A 21,955-nucleotide genomic window follows, 5' to 3' on the forward strand; every position below is an offset into this window, starting at 1 on the left:
TCCAAAACAGGGCAGATACTCACGGAGAGGCGAAATCGTATCAGGCCTATCAGCCCATCCAAGCTGAGGCATCTGATCTTCCTGAATGCCAACCTGCCCTGAGGACTAATGCTGTTTGCTGGAGTTTGGTTCTGGTTTTGATTCTGTTCTGTGGATTTGTTTGAAGTTTATTGTTAATTTGTGCAATAAAAAAGTTTAATTGAAATAAACAAATGTAAGAGTGGTTTTGTCACAGAATAAATGCACAGAATTAGGCATTATAAGGTCTCTCATAAAAACACTGAAAGCAAAAGGGTTTTCAACACATAAACCATGATTTTTTTTCAAAGTTAAGGTAAAATATAGGCTACAAAAGATCCTAAATAAAGAGCCGTTCGGGAGTCGAAAGAGCCGGCTCTTCTTTGGGAGCCGAGTCAAAAGAGCCGGCTCTCAGAAAAGAGCCGAACTTCCCATCATTAGTGGGTAGATGGCCGGTAGATCCATGCAGTGTGTTTGTGTGTGATGAGAGATAGAGAGAGATAGAGAGAGAGCGCGTGCGCGCATGTTTGTCTGCCAATAGTCTACTGCAGAAGTGCGAGCTGCTTCATACAGTTGAGACTGGCTGATGACTGCATTGACTAGTCTACAACTGAACTCACCGTGTATTGTTCGCTTCACCAGTTTCTCAACGGAATCCTTGTAGCATACCAGCTGGTCTGTATCCAGTTCCGTGAACAGGCTCTGTCACGGTGGATTGCTTTGACTAAAATTCCGGTTAGACCACCGATAAACTCGTTGTATTCCGTTGCTGGTTGTAGAGGTCGAAAGCGCGCAACCAGCAAGACACGACGGGGTATGTTGCTACGCAGTTGATAAATATGATATAGACACAATAGACCGACAAATAGTGTAAAGGAGAAAGAGAGATGAGGTGATGTTCTGACACACTGAGACAACGTGGACAGAAATCAAGACGAGGAACTCTATTATTGTACTACTACAGGCACGGAACCAGCATCCATTGGATGTCAGGTCTGTCTGACTTCGATTGAAAATGCACATGTTTCTGTGGATATACCAGTAAGGCTACCTGAGATAAATGCGATGGAGATTGGGGAGTTTATTTGTGTTGATATTCACAATTCGTCAATCTCCAATCATGGACGACGTGCAAATATGACAACTGACACAACGTTTGCCTCTAAAACTTTCCCAAGTCAGTGACGGGACGATTTGTAGCGCGCGTCTTTTGTGGAATGAATAGTGCGTCAAGGCGATCGGGGTCTATCGTCTTCATATAGACACTGTCCAAGATCCAACTGCAAACGTTCCCAAATGAACTCAAGTACTCTCTCTCTCTCTCTCTCTCTCTCTCTCTTTCTCTCTCTCTCTCTCTCTCTCTCTCTCTCTCTCTCTCTCTGGTGTTTGTGAGCTGCATCATTAGTGTGGGGATCATTCAGTCCCACATGTGATGGACCCCCGGCAGTTTGATGGAGGCCATGTGTTAGAGGGCTGTAACACACCCGGTAACAGGGACCACCGGCCCCCTCCTGCCAAACTGGTCCGCTTGGAGTTGAACGGTGGCGGGGGCCCCCCAGGGCCACACCAGGGCAGGACGAGACAGGGGAGCCCAGGGGTCAGAGCCCTTACTTCGGCCCCCAAACCCACCACACCCACACCACAACCCAAGAACTGGCATAAAAGAGGTAAGACTGAAAAAGAAAAGGGGCGGGGCAAGAGGGAGGAATGGGTGAATAGAGGAGTGAGATGGGTGCCCAGATAGACTCTGCGCATAGTAGGGTTGTGAAGCAAGGGGAATTTTCCAGGTAACTTTCCAAATGTACCAGTAAACTACCAGAATTTTGGAAAATGTCAAGAATTGCATGGTGCTTTACCTTTTCATTTCCCATGTCCCCTGCTTCTATCTGTATGCTGTGATGTGATTGGCTGTGCTGTGTGTCCGTCATCCCAGGGAGCCTGCTGCCTGTGCTGTGTTTGGTGGAGCACAGAGAGAGCCCGGTCCCGGCAGTGGAGGCTGAGAGGAGAGAGGAGCATGCAGAGTTTGTACTGGTCAGGAGAGACATGCTGTTTAACCAGCTGATAGAGATGGTTCTACTGGCCCTGGGCTACTCTCACAGCTCAGCAGCACAGGCGAAAGGTACACACATATGCACAGCTCACACACCAACACACACACATACACATAAATCATGCTCTCACACACATACACTCTCTCTCTCTCTCTCTCTCTCTCTCTCTCTCTCTCTCTCTCTCTCTCTCTCTCTCTCTCTCTCTCTCTCTCTCTCTCTCTCTCTCTCTCTCTCTCTCTCACTTACACACACACACATACACACACGCCTTCTCTTCCTCCAGTGTCAGTGTTTGTAACACAGTGTGTGCGCATGCGTGCCTGTGCCTGTGTGTGTACCTATAGGTTCGATCCAGGTGGGTAGGTGGAACCCTGTCCCTCTGTCCTGTGTGACTGATGCTCCTGAAGCAACTGTGGCTGACATGCTGCAGGACCTCTACCATGTCACCACCATCAAGATCCAGCTCACCAGGTACACCATCATCTCTCGTGGACAGACATACGTAACATAAATGGTATCTTAACGTCTGTCAACAGACTATGGGATCGACGGCTAACGAGGAACATTGTTCCGGTGCGCTGGTTTTGTGTCACTGGTTATTTGGATGAATCACAATTTGGCAGCGCGCTGCATCTTTAGAATTTCTGAAGGGGAGGGTACATGTGGCCCACAGACTTCCATGAGACATGCGGAGAGAGGGGAGGTGGAGCTACCAAAGGGGTTCTGGAATTTGCACTAGTTTCGTATGTCATACCTCTCCCCCCATAACCTAATCAAGTAGTTTACATGAGATTCTTGTTTCTGGGTTGCCGAGATTAGGTAAACCAGGCCACAGCTTCTGATGCTACATCTGTCAACCTGCTTTCAGTGGGGGTGTGTAGTGTCAGGAAATGGTTTGCGTGAAAATCTGCTTGGCTGCATTCGTGGTTCATGAAATAATAATAATAATAATACTAATAATTCACCATTCTGGAAACACAGCAGATGTGTTGTGTGAAGTAATTAACTAATAACTACCACCAGGTGAGGCAGGCAGGCAGGCACACACACACACACACGCACACACACACAGGCACATAGGAACACAAACGCACATACACACATAGTGACACACACACACAGAAACACACAGTCAGCCAAAGTCTAAATCTGCCACTCCACAGAGGAGGGCCCCCACAATTTCAGACAGCATTTTTATTCATTTGTCAATCTATTCTCTTCCACCCTCTCTACTTCTATCTCTCCCCTCTCTCTCCCTCTCTATTCACCCCTCCCTCTTTTCCCCCTATCTCCCCCATCTAACCCTCACTTTCTCTCCCCCCTCTCTCTACCTATCCATCCACCCCCCCTCTTTCCCCCAATCTCCCCCATCTAACCCTCACTTTCTCTCCCCCCTCTCTCTACCTATCCATCCACCCCCCCTCTTTCCCCCAATCTCCCCCATCTAACCCTCACTTTCTCTCTCCCCTCTCTCTACCTATCCATCCACCCCTCCCTCTTTTCCCCCTATCTCCCCCATCTAACCCTCACTTATCTCTCCCCTCTCTCTACCTATCCATCCACCCCTCCCTCTTTTCCCCCTCACCCCCTCTCTCCCCCGCTCCCTCTATCTATCTCTCTCTCTCACTCCCTCTCTCTCTCTCTCTCTCTCTCGCTCTCTCTCTCTCTCTCTCTCCCCCCTCTCCCCCCCCTCTCTCTAGTTGTCCCAGGTTGGAGGACCTACCTCCAGAACAGTGGAGTCACTCCACAGTGAGAAACGCCCTGAAGGAGCTATTGAGAGACATGAACCAGAGCTCACTGGCCAAAGAGTGCCCTCTGTCCCAGGTACAACCAGTGATTTATATATACACTAGATGACTGATGGGGTGTGCTGTGTTGAAGCCACAGCATAGCCATCTTGGCACTCCCCCACCATTGTAAAACATATTTTGGAAGCTATAGAAATGCATTTATGAATGTCTACATTCATTATGCCACGTTTATTCTATTACAGACACGTTAATGCATACTTTTAAATTAGATTATGTGAGCTAAACATAAATATAAAAAAATGAAAAAATATTAAAAACATTTTCCTTAAAGTAGTAGAGATTACTAATGTTACTGTCCCCAATCTAACAAAAAAATACTTCATTTTGTCCTTGAAACATTTAATTGAAATACTGTAGAATTCCATTCATTCCTATGGAGGACTGCTCCTACTGGGGAGACTTCAAAGGCTCTCAATTACCAATACATAGCACCAGCAATCCAGGGTTTATATACATCATTGGGTACAACACACACACACACACACAGGCCTAAACACGTACATACACACACTCACGTACGCACAAACACGTACACAGACACACAAACAGGCATAAACTAGTGCACGGATTGCTGAGACAAATAAGGTCTGGGGCAGAGAGAGAGAGAGATACTGTATAAGGGATGTTTATCTTTTAAAGAGCCATGCTGCATCCTGTTACCTACAGCTCTGCTGACTTATACTGTACCACTGTACCCTTCTGCTACTGTCTGTCTCTTCCTAGTCAATCTCTGTCTTTCTCTTTCTTTCTGTGTGTGTATCTCATACTTGTTGCATGCCCAGCCTTTAGCTCAGTGGGCTAAAACAGTCTTGTAACATGCAGGCAGGTGACCCAAGTTTGAACCCAGTCGGCCACACATGCACAGCATCTCACTCACACACTGAATTGCTTTCCACACACACACACACACACACACACACACACACACACACACACACACACACACACTTGTTACTGTGAAGGAACACAGCGTAGAGGCACCTGCTGTTGGAGAACAGATGGATGTGTCTTGTGAATATTTAAAACACTCAAAATAGTCTGTCTGTTACTCACCCTGAGGGCAGCAACTACAGCCTCAGTCTAATAAACAGACATTTCTGTTTTCATATTCTCTCTCTCTCTCTTTATGTTTATGTCTGTTCCCACTCCCCTCTTTCTAGCTCATTCTCTCCCTCCAAATGTCTCCCTCTCTCTTTCTCTCTCTCTCTCTGACTCTGTCCACCCCCCGCCCTCTCTCTTTCAATTCAATGGGCTTTATTGGCATGGGAAACATATGTTTACATTGCCAAAGCAAGTGAAATAGATAATAAACAAAAGTTTCTGTCTCTTCAGTTATTGGGAGCAGATTAGAATAAATCTGAAGAGATGAAAGGTGTAATCAAATGTGAAGACGACACAGGATTGTCTTGAGGGATTCTTTTTAGCTTCCATTTCTTAAATGACAGATGGCACCTAGATGAGGCTGCACACTCAAACACACACACACACACACTCATCTGTCTTTATTAAAGGGTTTACCTGGGGGGGGGGGTGTTTTAATAACACCGATCTGAGTCCGTTATCATCACACATTCTATGTTCAGCTGAGACAGACACACACACACACAGGGAGAGAAATGGAGTCTTTTAAAACGGAGACAAAATGAGGCAACAATTATTTAAAATGTGAATCGTTACTTTGTCGCTCTTTTTAATACTGTTGTATAATATATTATTTCTGACTTCAAATGCAATTATTGCACAGTTCTCCAGCTCTGTTGCCAAGAGGAGAATAGACTGGCCCTCAGGCTCATGTATGTACAGTATATAGCATGTATTCTATTTATTATGACTATATTTTGCATTGATCTGCTGTGGTTGAGTATTCATAAAGCGTTTCCCTGCCACTGTTACAACTCCATGTTCTTCTCTTTTCCCTTTGTCCTTCTCTCAGAGTATGATCTCCTCCATTGTAAACAGCACCTACTATGCAAATGTCTCGGCCACCAAGTGCCACGAGTTTGGCCGCTGGTATAAGCACTTCAGGAAGACCAAGGGCATCATGGGTAAGACTACAGGGTGGCTTAAAGGGGTAGTTCACTTATATTGATCCTCAATGGTAATGTTAGCAAATAGTAGCTGTGGCTATTTATAAATACTCCCCTCTCATTTACATCTCTCCTCCTCCATCCCTCTCTCCACTACTCTCTTCCTCACTTCAGAGATTGACAGCTTCTCTGACCAATCCCAACCGGGCTCCACACACCCATCAACCAAACAACCATTCCCAGGCAGCACAGCCGAGCAGGTCGGCTCCTTGCCCCTCCCCTTCCCTCACGGGGGTGCCGCTCATATTTCTGGGCGTGGTTGTCTGGCCCCAAGTCTCTGCCCCCCCGGGCTGGTGACCGCCCCCCTCAGCCCCCAGCTAGTCAGCCCCCAACAGATAGTCATGGCCCAGTTCCTCAACCAGCAGTATGCAGTTAGCCATATGCTAGCCCAGCAAAGCCAGTCTGTATCTGTCTCCACCTCCCCCCAGCAGCTCCTCAACTACCCCCCTGTGTGGAGGCCTCCCCCCTCCCTGGCCCTAGCCAAGGGCCTCGACCCCCAGCCTCAGGCTGGACCACCAGGACCCGGGTCTGGGTCCCAGAGCCAAGTGTGTGGACCATCAGACATCTCATGTGAGATCTACCAGAGGGTGAGAGAGGAGCTGAAGAGAGCAGGCATCTCCCAAGCTGTGTTCGCCCGCGTGGCCTTCAACAGGACCCAGGTAGGAGACAGACAGGGAGATAGGGGTACTGGATGTATGGGACTGTACTGTAAACTAAGGGTTAGGGATTAATTAGGGGGTGGGGGTGGTGAAGGACAGAGAAAAGGGGGGTTGGTGTTATGGTGTGTGTAAACTGTGTGTTGGTGTTATTGGATTGAGTGTGTGTGCGCGTGTGCATGACGATTAGCTCTTGGCATGGCCTTTGCCGCAGTTTCTGTTCTGAGTGTGTGTGTGAATGCGTGTGCTGGTGCATGTGTGTGCATGTGCTCTGTCTCTCTGTGTATATGTGTGTGTGTGCCAGCTCTTCTCTGTAGTAGGAACTCATGCCAGTGGTGAAGTAGCTGCTGGGCCAGCCAGTCACACTCCCTCAGAGAGTCTACCTCTCCCTGTCTAATCACACTCCCTCAGAGAGTCTCTACCTCTCCCTGTCTAATCACACTCCCTCAGAGAGTCTCTACCTCTCCCTCTCCCTCTCCCTCTCTAATCACACTTCCCCAGAGAGACTCTACCTCTCCCTCTCTCTCTCTAATCACACGTCCCCAGAGAGTCTCTACCTCTCCCTCTGTAATCACACGTCCCCAGAGAGTCTCTACCTCTCCCTCTGTAATCACACGTCCCCAGAGAGTCTCTACCGCTCCCTCTCTAATCACACTTCCCCAGAGAGTCTCTACCGTTCCCTCTCTAATCACACTTCCCCAGAGAGTCTCTACCGCTCCCTCTCTAATCACACTTCCCCAGAGAGTCTCTACCGCTCCCTCTCTAATCACACTTCCCCAGAGAGTCTCTACCGTTCCCTCTGTAATCACACTTCCCCAGAGAGTCTCTACCTTTCCCTCTCTAATCACACTTCCCCAGAGAGTCTCTACCGCTCCCTCTCTAATCACACGTCCCCAGAGAGTCTCTACCTCTCCCTCTGTAATCACACTTCCCCAGAGAGTCTCTACCGCTCCCTCTCTAATCACACTTCCCCAGAGAGTCTCTACCTCTCCCTCTCTAATCACACTTCCTCAGAGTCTATACCGCTCCCTCTCTAATCACATGTCCCCAGAGAGTCTCTACCTCTCCCATCACACTTCCCCAGAGAGTCTCTACCTCTCTAATCACACTTCCCCAGAGTCTCTACCTATACCTCTATAATCACACTTCCCCAGTCTCTACTGCTCCCTCTCTAATCACACTTCTCCAGAGTCTCTACCTCTACCTCTCTAATCACACTTCCCCAGTCTCTATTGCTCCCTCTATAATCACACTTCCCCAGAGTCTCTACCTCTACCTCTATAATCACACTTCCAGAGAGTCTCTACCTCTATAATCACACTTCCCCAGAGTCCCTACCTCTCCCTCTGTAATCACACGTCCCCAGAGAGTCTCTACCTCTCCCTCTGTAATCACACGTCCCCAGAGAGTCTCTACCGCTCCCTCTGTAATCACACGTCCCCAGAGAGTCTCTACCTCTCCCTCTGTAATCACACGTCCCCAGAGAGTCTCTACCGCTCCCTCTCTAATCACACTTCCCCCAGAGAGTCTCTACCGCTCCCTCTCTAATCACACTTCCCCCAGAGAGTCTCTACCTCTCCCTCTCTAATCACACTTCCCCAGAGAGTCTCTACCGCTCCCTCTCTAATCACACGTCCCCAGAGAGTCTCTACCTCTCCCTCTGTAATCACACTTCCCCAGAGAGTCTCTACCTCTACCTCTCTAATCACACTTCCCCAGAGAGTCTCTACCTCTACCTCTCTAATCACACTTCCCCAGTCTCTACTGCTCCCTCTCTAATCACACTTCCCCAGAGTCTCTACCTCTATAATCACACTTCCCCAGAGTCTCTAATCACACTTCCCCAGAGTCTCTGCCTCTATAATCACACTTCCCAAGAGTCTCTACCTCTATAATCACACTTCCCAAGAGTCTCTACCTCTCTAATCACACTTCCCCAGAGTCTCTACCTCTCTAATCACACTTCCCCAGAGTCTCTACCTCTGTTTCTCTCATCCCTCCAATTTCTTTTCTCTCTCTCGTCTCTATCACTTTCTCTGTCCATCTCTCTATATCTCACTTTCTCTGTCCATCTCACTTTCTCTGTCCATCTCTCTATATCTCACTTTCTCTCTATATCACACTTTCTCTGTCCATCTCTCTCTATCACTTTCTCTGTCCATCTCTCTATAAATCTCTCTATATCTCACTTTCTCTGTCCATCTCTCTATATCTCACTTTCTCTGTCCATCTCTCTATATCTCACTTTCTCTGTCCATCTCTCGTCTCTATCACTTTCTCTGTCCATCTCTCGTCTCTATCACTTTCTCTGTCCATCTCTCGTCTCTATCACTTTCTCTGTCCATCTCTCTATATCTCACTTTCTCTGTCCATCTCTCTATATCTCACTTTCTCTGTCCATCTCTCTATATCTCACTTTCTCTGTCCATCTCTCTATATCTCACTTTCTCTGTCCATCTCTCTATATCTCACTTTCTCTGTCCATCTCTCTATATCTCACGTTCTCTGTCCATCTCTCTATATTACATTTACATTTTAGTCATTTAGCAGACGCTCTTATCCAGAGCGACTTACAGTTAGTGAATACATATATTTTTATACTGGCCCCCCGTGGGAATCGAACCCACAACCCTGGCGTTGCAAACGCCATGCTCTATCAACTGAGCTACATCCCTGCCGGCCATTCCCTCCCCTACCCTGGACGACGCTGGGCCAATTGTGCGCCGCCCATGAGTCTCCCGGTCGCGGCCGGCTGCGACAGAGCCTGGATTCGAGCCAGGATCTCTAGTGGCACAGTTAGCACTGCGATGCAGTGCCTTAGACCACTGCGCCACTCAGGAGTTTATATCTCCCTTTCTTTATATATTTCCACCCTTCCTCTGTATCCAACTTTATGATGTCTGCATGTGACAGGTCTATCCCTCATTTTTCTCATTCAATTTCAATCTTTCTCATTTTTTCCCCATTTCATACCTCTCTCTCTCTCCCCCCTCTCTCTCTCCCTCCCTCCCTCCCTCTGTCTATCCTGTCTGCTCCTGCCGTTAGAAGGCACTCACTCGAATGGCTTCTAGAGAGACCTAGACCACTGTTATTATTACCATCATTATCACCAGCATCATCATGGGTGTCATTATAATGATCAAAGGCTGCCATTATAGCCACCCGCCCCCGCATTTCTCCGTCGCTGTGACAACTGGGCTCTGCGGACAGGTAAAAGGGAGTGGGACAGAGGAAGGAATGTCTCACCTGGGCAAGGTGCCAAGGAGTAGAGTGGGCGGGGCTTGGCTTGGAGTGTAAAGACCCTATTGGAGTGTGAAGGCTTAATGGCTGGGGGGGGGGGATCTACATTAGAGGGGTATAGTCGTAACAACTGGAGTGACATATAAAATCCCCTATTAGAGCCCCATCGTATGGAAGAGTGACTGACTGCTGTACGAGCAGGAGCAGACAGATAACTTAATAAGGGACTGATCCGTTTAATAGCAGAGCTTTAGAAGGTGTCTGGAGTTGGTAATCTGCTATGTTTACTCTGCCACTTTAAAGGAAAAAACACTGCCTGTGAGGATGTGTGCTGTCTGGGTGGGTGTGAGTCTATGTTCAGAGGATATCCTAGTCTAGATTAATGGCCCTCAGCCAGTTTTAGTATGGAACTTGCAAGTTGACATTTATTAGCTGTTTGGTCTTTAATGTTAGGGTTAGGCATTAGGGTTAGCAGTGTGGTTAAGGTTAGAGTTAAAGTTAGGGTTAGGTTTAAAATCAGATGTTATGACATTGTGGCTGTGCCAGCTAGTGACCACTCTGCAGAGCTGCCTCTAGAACAAGCTTCATGATGAAAACGCTAACCTGCACAAAACTTTCTATTAGGGTTTTGTTTGATGGTGTTAATAATTTATCTTTATCAGACATTGTCTGTAAGTGTCTCTTGGCCTGGTCAACATCACAGGGCTGCTACCCTGGAAGCGTAACTTGCCAAGTTTGAGACACTCCCATTCATTTCAATTAGGGGTCTTCAACTTTCTCTTGCCCAGAAACTCCTTGCTCTGGTCAAACGCTACTACACGCCCACGGATGTTAAGTAATTCACAATGAGTTTGGATCTGAGTACCTCCCCGGTGATTTCTAGAATGGAAATCCATTCTAGACCGTCTGATTGGGCCCAGAAACTGATGGGTTGGGCCAGAGCCATAACACATGTGGGTAAAGCAGCATTTAGAAAATTAATAATTGGCTTTGATACTCTGATTGGTTAGAGATGATCCAATCGCTGATGACTTTGGTTTGTACAGTGCCCCTCGTCACCACAAATTACTTCAATGATGGCAGTCTCAGACTGAAGTATGTAATGAACGACAGAGCTGCGGAATAATTCAGTTTGAGTCATCAGGCAAATTCATGCTCTGCTCATGCCGGCAAAAGTTACATGTCCAGTGTAGCAGCTGTTTTCACGACGCCCTGGTGTAAGGGAAATGGAAAAGGGGATACCTAGTCAGTTGTACAACTGAATGCATTCAACTGAAATGTGTCTTCCCCTCTTAGGATATGTGTATCTGAGAGTGGGTATCATAGTGATTCTATTTCTATGGTGTGTATCTGGTCTTCATGTGTCTTTCTATCTCTGTGTGTCAGGGCTTGCTGTCTGAGATCCTGCGGAAGGAGGAGGATCCTAAGAGTGCATCTCAGTCTCTACTGGTCAACCTGCGGTCCATGCAGAGTTTCCTCCAGCTACCTGAAGGCGACCGCGACCGCATTTACCAGGAGGAGAGAGAGAGGAGTCTGACCGCGTCGACCACTATCAACCATTCCCCACCACGCCCCACACAGGTCAGACAGACTGACAGGGAGAGATGGGGTGTGTGTGTGTGCATGGGTGTGTGCGTTGAAGTTATATCTTGTTCATGATAGTCTAAGATATATTCCTCTGATGTTTCAGACCAGAAAGGAAGAGGGAAACTTTGTTAAGGCTGAAGATTGGCACTCCCGGGTTTCCATAGGCATTCCTGAAGTAAGCTCTCTCTCTCAATTCAATTCAATTTCAATTTAAGGGCTTTATTGGCATGGGAAACGTGTGTTAACATTGCCAAAGCAAGTGAAGTAGATAGTAAACAAAAGTGAAATAAACAATAAATATTAACAGTAAACATTACACTCAGAAGTTTCAAAAGAATAAAGACATTTCAAATGTCATATTATGTATATATACAGTGTTGTAACAATGTGCAAATAGTTAAAGTACAAATGGGAAAATAAATAAACATAAATATGGGTTGTATTTACAATGGTGTTTGTTCTTCACTGGTTGCCCTTTTCTTGTGGCAACAGGTCACAAATCTTGCAGCTGTGATGGCACACTGTGGTTTTTCACCCAGTAGATAAGGGAGTTTATCAAAATTGGGTTTGTTTTCGAATTCTTTGTGGATCGCTGTAATCTGAGGGAAATATGTGTCTCTAATATGGTCATACATTTGGCAGGAGGTTAGGAAGTGCAGCTCAGTTTCCACCTCATTTTGTGGGCAGTGTGCACATAGCCTGTCTTCTCTTGAGAGCCAGGTCTGCCTACGGCGGCCTTTCTCAATAGCAAGGCTATGCTCACTGAGTCTGTACATAGTCAAAGCTTTCCTTAAGTTTGGGTCAGTCACAGTGGTCAAGTATTCTGCCACTGTGTACTCTCTGTTTAGGGCCAAATAGCATTCTAGTTTGCTCTGTTTTTTTGTTTGTTCTTTCCAATGTGTCAAGTAATTCTCTTTTTGTTTTCTCATGATTTGGTTGGGTCTAGTTGTGTTGTTGTTGTTGTTGTCCTGGGGCTGTGTGGGGTCTGTTTGTGTTTGTGAACAGAGCCCCAGGACAAGCTTACTTAGGGGACTCTTCTCCAAGTTCATCTCTCTGTAGGTGATGGCTTTGTTATGGAAGGTTTGGGAATCGCTTCCTTTTAAGTGGTTATAGAATTTAACGGCTCTTTTCTGGATTTTGATAATTAGTGGGTATTGGCCTAATTCTGCTCTGCATGCATTATTTGGTGTTTTACGTTGTACACGGAGGATGTTTTTGCAGAATTCTGCATGCAGAGTCTCAATTTGGTGTTTGTCCCATTTTGTGAATTCTTGGTTGGTGAGCGGACCCCAGACCTCAGAACCATAAAGGGCAATGGGTTCTATAACTGATTCAAGTATTTTTAGCCAGATCCTAATTCTCTCTCTCTCTCTCTCTCTCTCTCTCTCTCTCTCTCTCTCTCTCTCTCTCTCTCTCTCTCTCTCTCTCTCTCTCTCTCTCTCTCTCTCTCTCTCTCTCTCTCTCTCTCTCTCTCTCTCTCTCTCTCTCTCTCTCTCTCTCTCTCTCTCTCTCTCTCTCTCTCTCTCTCTCTCTCTCTCTCTCTCTCTCTCTCTCACTCTCTCTCTCAATTAAATTGTAAATGCTTTATTGCCAAAGTGACAATGACAACTTCTCTGCTAATTAAACTGAAATCAGAACAGAAATATCTTTACTAATCAAATGATACAGCTGCTTTAGTAAACACATCAACGCCTCTCTCCCTTCTCTCCCATCTTTCCCCTCTCCCCTCTCTGCAGGTGAGGCTGTCTCCAGTAGCAGTAGTAAACAGAGGGGTGATGAGCGAGGGATGTGTTCTAAACAGAGGGGTGAAGAGCGAGGGATGTGTTCTAAACAGAGGGGTGAAGAGCGAGGGATGTGTTCTAAACAGAGGGGTAAAGAGCGAGGGATGTGTTCTAAACATCAACAGTTCTATCTATGAGGAGATCCAACAGGAGATGAAGAGAGCCAAGGTTTCTCAGGCCATGTTCGCCAAGATGGCCGCATCCAAGAGTCAGGTACACACACAACACACACACAAACATGTGTACACACACAAACACACACAGAAAAGAGAGGGTATGGTACTCACTGACTGAGGGATGCCTATGGAAACAATGCCAATCTCCCTCTTGGATTGAAACAGAGGAAAACGTTTATTACAGACTGATATTAGCAAGTGCGTAACACACACACATTTCTGCAAGTCCCTATAATATCAGATTTCCTATGTGATGTATTAATTTATGATAACATCTTTACACAGAGCCACGTTGGGCAGTAACTGGCTGTGTAGGAAATTGTCAACTAGCAAGCTGCAGTCTATGGAGAGCTCTGATCACTGCATCACACACATAAACACGCACACATGTCACACACACACTTGAACACACACAAAATGCTTGCCAACACACAGACAAACTGGTGGTTTTATTGTGATAGTTTTCCAGGCAGAACCGTAAGCTTGTTATTGCCTTTTGTTTTGGGGATCATTTCCCTCCTCCGTAGAATGGAGGGATTTCTTTCTTTCTCTCTGTCTTTCTTTCACTCAATTCTTGGTCATCACACTTTCAGTCACCTCTATTTCTTTCTCTCCGTCTCCCCACCTCCATCTCTATCCCTCTTTTACTGTCTTCCCCCTTTTCCCATATCTCTCGCTTTCTCTCGCTCTCTCTCCCCATCTCTCTCATACTATCCTCTCAGGTAGTGTAGGTCTGTTTGGCAGGCAGCACCATGTTGGAGCTCTGTGATGTATCTTCTCACTGCATCTGCATGGCTTTGCATGCTATTGCTGGGCTGCAGCCAGGTCTGTGTGTGCCACAGTGATTGTGTAGAGGACAAGAGCTTGTCACTGCCGCTGCTTTCCCTCGCTGACTCCTCCTCTCCTCCAGCTCCTGGTAGAGAGAAGGGTTCTGCTTGATGTTTACTAGGAGTTTGAACTGTAGTTATTTTTATATAAAGTATCAATAACACTGTTGTTATCTGGTCATAAAAACAGAAGCTCTGTTTCAGTATCTTTACTAAAGATAGTATATTTTTGTATCTTGCTTGAATGGGTTCTGAGAAGGTTTGAATTGCTATTCTATGGGTTCTCTGACCTGGTTCGAATGTGTGTTCTGTGTGTGTGTTCTGCAGGGCTGGCTGTGTGAGCTGCTGCGCTGGAAGGAGGATCCGTCCCCGGAGAACCGAACCCTGTGGGAGAACCTGTGTATGATCCGACGCTTCCTGAGTCTGGCCCAGACGGAACGAGACGCCATCTATGAACAGGAGAGCAACGCTCTGCAACAACACTGTACAGAAAGACTCACACAGCTAGTCAACGACAACACACTGGTCAGTCTACTCTGTATAGCCTACATACACATGTACACGCATGGAAGCACACACACACACACAACACAAACACAATCCTACAGTGTAAATGTACATGCATTACACATGCACAGTTGAAGTCGGAAGTTTACATACACCTTAGCCAAATACATTTAAACTCAGTTTTTCACAATTCCTGACATTTAATCCTAGTAAAAATTCCTTGTCTTAGGTCAGTTAGGATCACCACTTTATTTTAAGAATGTGACATTTCAAAATAATAGTAGAGAGAATTATTTATTTCAGCTTTTATTTCTTTCATCACATTCCCGGTGGGTCAGAAGTTTACATACACTCAATTAGTAAATGGTAGCATTGCCATTAAATTGTTTAACTTGGGTCAAACGTTTCGGGTAGCCTTCCACAAGCTTCCCACAATAAGTTGGGTGAATTTTGGCCCATTCCTCCTGACAGAGCTGGTGTAACTGAGTCAGGTTTGTAGGTCTCCTTGCTCACACATACTTTTTCAGTTCTGCCCACACATTTTCTATAGGATTGAGGTCAGGGCTTTGTGATGGCCATTCCAATACCTTGACTTTGTTGTCCTTAAGCCATTTTGCCACAACTTTGGAAGTATGCTTGGGGTCATTGTCGATTTGGAAGACCCATTTGCGACCAAGCTTTAACTTCCTGACTGATGTCTTGAGATGTTGCTTCAATATATCCACATAATTTTCCTTCCTCATGATGCCATCTATTTTGTGCAACCTGTCCCTCCTGCAGCAAAGCACCCCCACAGCATGATGCTGCCACCCCCGTGCTTCACGGTTGGGATGGTGTTCTTCGGCTTGCAAGCGACCCCCTTTTTCCTCCAAACATAACGATGGTCATTAAGGCCAAACAGTTCTATTTTTGTTTCATCAGACCAGAGGACATTTCTCCAAAAAGTACGATCTTTGTCCCCATGTGCAGTTGCAAACCGTAGTATGGCTTTTTTATGGAGGTTTTGGAGCAGTGGCTTCTTCCTTGCTGAGTGGCCTTTCAGGTTATGTCGATATAGGACTTGTTTTACTGTGGATATAGATACTTTTGTACCTGTTTCCTCCAGCATCTTCACAAAGTCCTTTGCTGTTGTTCTAGGATTGATTTACACTTTTCGCACCAAAGTACGTTCATCTCTAGGAGACAGAACACGTCTCCTTCCTGAGCGGTATGACGGCTGCGTGGTCCCATGGTGTTTATACTTGCATACTATTGTTTGTACAGATGAACGTGGTACCTTCAGGCGTTTGGAAATTGCTCCCAAGGATGAACCAGACATGTGGAGGTCAACTATTTTCTTTCATTTGATTTTCCCATGATGTCAAGCAAAGAGGCACTGAGTTTGAAGGTAGGTCTTGAAATACATCCACAGGGACTCCTCCAATTGACTCAAATGATGTCAGTTAGCCTATCAGAAGCTTCTAAAGCCATGACATCATTTTCTGGAATTTTCCAAGCTGTTTAAAGGCACAGTCAACTTAGTGTTTGTAAACTTCTGACACACTGGAATTGTGATACAGTGAATTATAAGTGAAATAATCTGTCTGTAAACAATTGTTGGGAACATTACATGTGTCATGCACAAAGTAGATGTCCTAACCGACTTGCCAAAACTATAGTTTGTTAACAAGAAATTTGTGGAGTGGTTGAAAAACAAGTTTTAATGACTCAAACCTAAGTGTATGTAAACTTCCGACTTCAACTGTACACACTCAAATGCAGAGTTGTGTAGCTGCTTGACAATAGTGTTCATACCTCTAGTTTGGTGCTTGACCCTCTCCTCCTATAACCCGTCCTATTATCAGCTCCCATTGGTTTGTTTATAACTTGACATCCATCTGTCTCCACCAGCTCGAACGCCAATCCCCGTTGCAACAACAACATCATCAACGAACCCTGACCCCTCTGTGCCAGCAGCCCTTGCAGCCCCAGGCGGAGCCTCGCCTGCCGCCACGACAACCATCCACAGCATCACCGGCCGAGACTGAGGGGGGTAGGGGGCAACTGAGGACCTGGTGGGGGAGTAGTCAGGGTGATGGCAGGGGAGAGGACATTACTGGCAGGGGCAGTAGGGGTTGGGGCGAGGGTAGGGGTTGGGGCGAGGTCAGGAGTAGGGGTGTGTGTAGCAATGACAAGGAAGGGGGCGAGGGAGGGTGGTCGGGGGGCAGACAGACTAACAGGGAGGGTGATGGTGCGCGTGATGGTGAGGGGGGCGAGGGGTTTCGGGTGTCCCGTGAGGCCCAGGGGATCCTGCAGAGCTTCATCCAAGACGTGGGTCTGAACCCAGACGAGGAGGCTGTCCACACCCTGTCAGCCCAGCTGGGCCTGCCCAAACACACCATCCTCAGCTTCTTCCACAGCCAGCACCACAGCTACACTCACCAGAACCATAGACAGGACTACAGTGAGATCCGCCACAACCACAACCAACATCCGAGCCAGAACCAGAACCAAAACCACAACTACAGGGAGAATCACAACCAACACCACCAGGACCAGCTCTTCTGTAATGGAGCAGGCCCAACCCAGCCTGAGAGAACTACAGGGGAGGAGGGGGAGGGAGGGACCGTAGATCCCGCTGGACAGATGGGGGGAGAGGAAGAGGATATAGAGGGGGAAGAGGAAACAGAGTGGAAGGGGGAGGAGGACACAATTTTAAAAGAGTTGGATGTGAGCAGTCAGACTAACGCCATCGCCACCCTAGAGGAGGAGCAACATGATTCTAACCAATCTGAGACTGCCCAACCACATGACTCTGATGAATAACATGACTCCACCCACTAGTTGTCCCCTCTATCCCAATGAGAAGGCATCAATTTGATAGACTCATTTATCTCTGCAGAAAATAACATTCCCCTTTTCTAAAGAACTCTAGTAATGAATGATGTGGTATTATAGGTGTTTCCCTTATTTGTAATGAAACATTTAAATAAAAGACTGACTGTGAAAATATATGAAATTATGTAGTTATACATGTATGCAAAGTTATTTTAAAGGCCCAGTGCAGTCAAAAACTAGACTTTCCTGTGGTTTGGATATTTTCCACATTGAGGTTGGAATAATACTGTGAAATTGTGAAAATTATGATAATGCCCTTTTAGTGTAAGAGCTGTTTGAAAAGACAGCCTTAAATTTGAGCCTGTTTTGATGGGATGGGGTTTTGGCCTGTCTGGTGACATCACCAGGCGCTAAATAAGTTCCAAAACTCTGCCAATAACAGCTCATTTCCAGTTTCCCCCTCCTCACTCAGACCACTCCCAGACAGTCCTAGCAAAATTATTGCTTGAGGAATTGCTCCTCGCTAAGAAGCTATTTTTGTTTCTTTTTGACCATTTTAACTAAAAGCAATCACAGTAAGGTACTTAATTGTTAACCAGGAATTCTTTGATATTGAGATAAAAACAGCTGCATTGGACCTTTAAGTGTTGAGGATCCGATTTTAAAGACATTATGCCAACAAATGCCTTGTAGTATGTGGCACTACCCATCTGTTTCTATGTCTAGATTATCCTCTCTGGAATTAGAGGACATCGAAATGTGAATATTGATATTGATCCACTCGCTCAGGTGTATTATAGACACATGCTATATAGTGTTTGTTCTGGTTTCTTTCTCTTTTACAAAACTCCAACAACAACTATGCTTTCTTACATCGTTCTGTCATAATGTCCACTTGTCTCTTTGACTGACAGTAAAATGCAAAAGTATCTTAAAAGTCTTCGGTGGTCAACATAGTTGAGGGATGTCACTCAAATGTTTTATGCACATTATTTCACTCTAGCAAATGTAGTGTAGGTCAATTGCCTAATTGTAGAAGAAAAGGCTAAATATGCAAAGGTGTGTGTGTGTGTGTGTGTGTGTGTGTGTGTGTGTGTGTGTCCTGCCTCTTTTCCTTTATCTACCATCTTTGAATCTGTTTGTGTTGAAAATAAAATGTACTATTTGTTTTAAGACTTCATTCCATTGATTCATTAGTTATATTTGAAGTTGTCGTTTTAAACAGAAATGCATTGGATGCAGAATTACATTTATGTCTTACTTAAAGCTGTGATTTACTATTTGTTTCATCACACATTAAACACTTATAAAATGGAGCTGCTGTTGATTCGTTTTTCTGTGGTATCGTACAAATCTTCTGTCTCCATGCTGAACCACAATGTTCCTAATCAGTCAAGTTTTCTTTTCCCAGACAGACTAGGATAGGTAGATAGACATCTTGTTTCTGACATGTTCACACCTGCTCAGTTATTTTTCCATTCAAAATAAATTAACTACTGTAAAAAGTTGTTTTGCTTAGAAGTCAATCTTGTCATTTCGCAACGAATGTAACATGGGGAAATGTTTTGTTGGCTATCGCTCTTATGTTGTATAGGTAAATAACATTTCACACATTAGTGACCTGTTAGCTCCAAGGTCGTGGGGGTCAGTGTTAAGGGCTTGAATGGTAGCTACAGCTTACTGTAATTACAAGCAAAAGTTTTCCACTACCATGGAATCATAAAACTTCTTATCAGACATGATTGGAGGTGTGTGTGTGTGTGCTCACGTGCACATACAGTACTGTCACGCACACTTACACAAACACTCACGCATAAACACACACCCACATGGTCACATGCACAGTTATTTATCAGACACGTTTTACTATTGAAAACAAATGAACATTTATTGTATCCAAATTAAGACTGACCTATGCCCATAAATATACACTTTGATCTTAGTTTTATAACACATCAGAAAATCAATTGATAGATGGGTCATTCCACGAAATGAGTACCTTTTCCATCCACTTTGATATTTTAAGTAGAAATTGGGTATTGAATTTTAAAAGGCTGTTATATTCAATGAAGTGCCCTTTAATATAGACCACATGGAGAATTCAATAAATCAGATTTTTTTATATGAATAAAGACTTGCGAAAGTGCCAACATTCTGCATTTTGACATGTCCCTCCGTGCACCCTCTGTGACTTCCAGGAAGATTTTAACTCACTTAACCACAAAAGTTTTCACAAAGTAATTTCTGAAGATTATTATTTATTTTATGTGATTAGCGGTTCATTTGAAGGTAAAAACATAACAAAAACACCTGTCCCTCATTTTAAGGTCAACCCTGGTACGTGAACGGAACTCTAATATGGTGAAACTATTCCTTTTTAAATAATGTTTTTTTTTTCAAAAGAAACATGAACATCTAATAGTGAAATCACAGTGTAAAAGCAGGTGAGCTGGTTTTACTATTTTTAGCTATTGTATGGTGTTTTGTGATGAAAAACTGAGTGGGTCGAGCACAACATGTCAGCCCTGTCACCCATAGATAGACAGGCTAGGAATGTTTGAACTGTTGAATCATTTGGGTGAAGCTTGTATTCAATTGCCCCTCCCTGTTGCACACAGCTTCCATTCCCCCTGTCACAAGGGGATTTATGGCTGATTTCAGATGAAATCGTCAACCCTGTTACAGTCAACCCTGTTACTTTATTTGTGACTTAATAGGCACTTACTATAGTAATTTTGTTATTTAAGATGGGAAAATTTGTTTTTTATTAGGTTGAACATGTGCTCTTTATAACGGAATGTCAAAAGTATTTTTCACCAAGTTACACATATCAAAAGGCACCGAATTGGTAGAACGACCCAGAGTTATTTATCAGCCACGTTTTACTATTGAAAACAAATAAAGATTTATTGTATCCAAATGAAGACCAACCTATGCCCATAAACATACATGTTGGCATTAGTTTTATAACTGTTTTATAACACATACATTACCACATCAGTACCTGCTGCTAATATGTGGTTTAGAGCAACATGTATAAAAGGTAGTGGGACTGAGGAGTAGAAACAGAAGACAGACTTAGAGAGATAAACTCTGGCTCTGGCTCTAGTGTTTCTGTGCCTGCTTGGAGCACAGGGTCTCACCAATGATGCCATGGAGAAACAGGTCCTCACTGGAGAATGACAGATAGAGAGAGAGAGGGAGTGGGGTAAGAGAGAGGGAGAGATGGTGGGAGAGAGAGATTGGGTCGGAGAGAGAGAGAGACGGTGGGAGAGAGGGAGTGGGTGCCAGAGGATGAAGGGATGAATACCATTCAGGCTGTGGGGCAGGGGGTAGAGGAGGTGTCTGGGTCCGTCACTGGAGGCCAGGCTGACAGCTGCTGAGGGTCTCTTAGAAGAGGAGAGAGTCCTGGTGTTTGAGCTGAGAGCTACACTGGAGAAACAGAGCACCATGCTGCAGAGGCTGAGCACACAGAGAAGAGGTACACTATTTTACCATACCAGTGATGTTCTATACTGTGGTTGTTGTTTTGTAACAGAGGAGGCTTTCATGAGGCTTGATTTCTCACAGCATGACAATACGTTACTGGAAATTTAACTTGATATAATTAAACAGAATACTATTATGTTCTTCATAGGCCAAGCAAAAGTGGCATTCTCCGCTTCACTGGGAAGTTTGGATCATTTTGGACCTGTCAGTATTGATGTCACATTGGTCTATAATGATGTCATCACTAATTATGGCAGCACATACAGCCCTGTTACAGGTCAGGCATTCCATTGTTGTGAGGAAGGAAAGAGAACGAGGAAGGAGCAATAAGGTGTGTGTGTGTGTGTACGTGTGTGTGTGTGTGCACATGTGTGTGTGTGTGTTTGTGTGTGTGTCTGCGTGTGTGTGTGTGTGTCTGTGTGTGTGTGTGTACGTGTGTGTGTCTGCGTGTGTACGTGTACAAGTGTGTGTTTGTGTGTGTGTGTACGTGTGTATGTGTGTGTCTGTGTGTGTGTACGTGTGTGTGTTTGTGTGTGTGTGTCTGTGTGTGTGTGTGTGTGTGTCTGTGTGTGTGTGTGTGTGTGTCTGTGTGTGTGTGTACGTGTGCGTGTGTGTGTTTGTGTCTGTGTGCGTGTGTGTGTGTCTGTGTGTGTGCGTGTGTGTGTGTGTCTGTGTGTGTGTGTGTGTCTGTGTGTGTGTGTGTGAGTGTGTCTGTGTGTGTGTGCGTGTGTGTCTGTGTGTGTGTGTGTGTGTACATGTGTGTGTGTGTACGTGTGTGTGTGTGTACGTGTGTGTGTGTGTACGTGTGTGTGTGTGCGTGTGTACATGTGTGTGTGTACGTGTGTGTGTATGTGTGTGTGTGTGTACGTGTGTGTGTGTGTCTGTGTGTGTGTGTGTGTACGTGTGTG

The 21,955-nt window shown here is 45.3% G+C and overlaps 1 protein-coding gene across 1 annotated transcript; it reads left to right on the plus strand.

Moving 5' to 3' along the window:
* Positions 1-1,438: 1,438 nt before the first annotated feature.
* LOC311120669 (DNA-binding protein SATB1-like) lies at positions 1,439-17,546 on the plus strand (the record flags this gene model as incomplete). Its single annotated transcript, XM_084157876.1, has 11 exons — positions 1,439-1,685; positions 1,952-2,137; positions 2,414-2,540; positions 3,770-3,893; positions 5,814-5,925; positions 6,082-6,626; positions 11,250-11,444; positions 11,554-11,625; positions 13,187-13,444; positions 14,562-14,759; positions 16,632-17,546. Exons 1-11 carry the CDS (start codon positions 1,451-1,453, stop codon positions 17,544-17,546), a joined length of 2,967 nt encoding a protein of 988 aa, XP_084014002.1. The 5' UTR covers positions 1,439-1,450.
* Between the last annotated feature and the right edge of the window lie 4,409 nt (positions 17,547-21,955).

The sequence above is a fragment of the Coregonus lavaretus genome, assembly GCF_964263955.1.
Source record: "Coregonus lavaretus genome assembly, chromosome: 3".
Lineage (NCBI taxonomy): Eukaryota > Metazoa > Chordata > Actinopteri > Salmoniformes > Salmonidae > Coregonus > Coregonus lavaretus.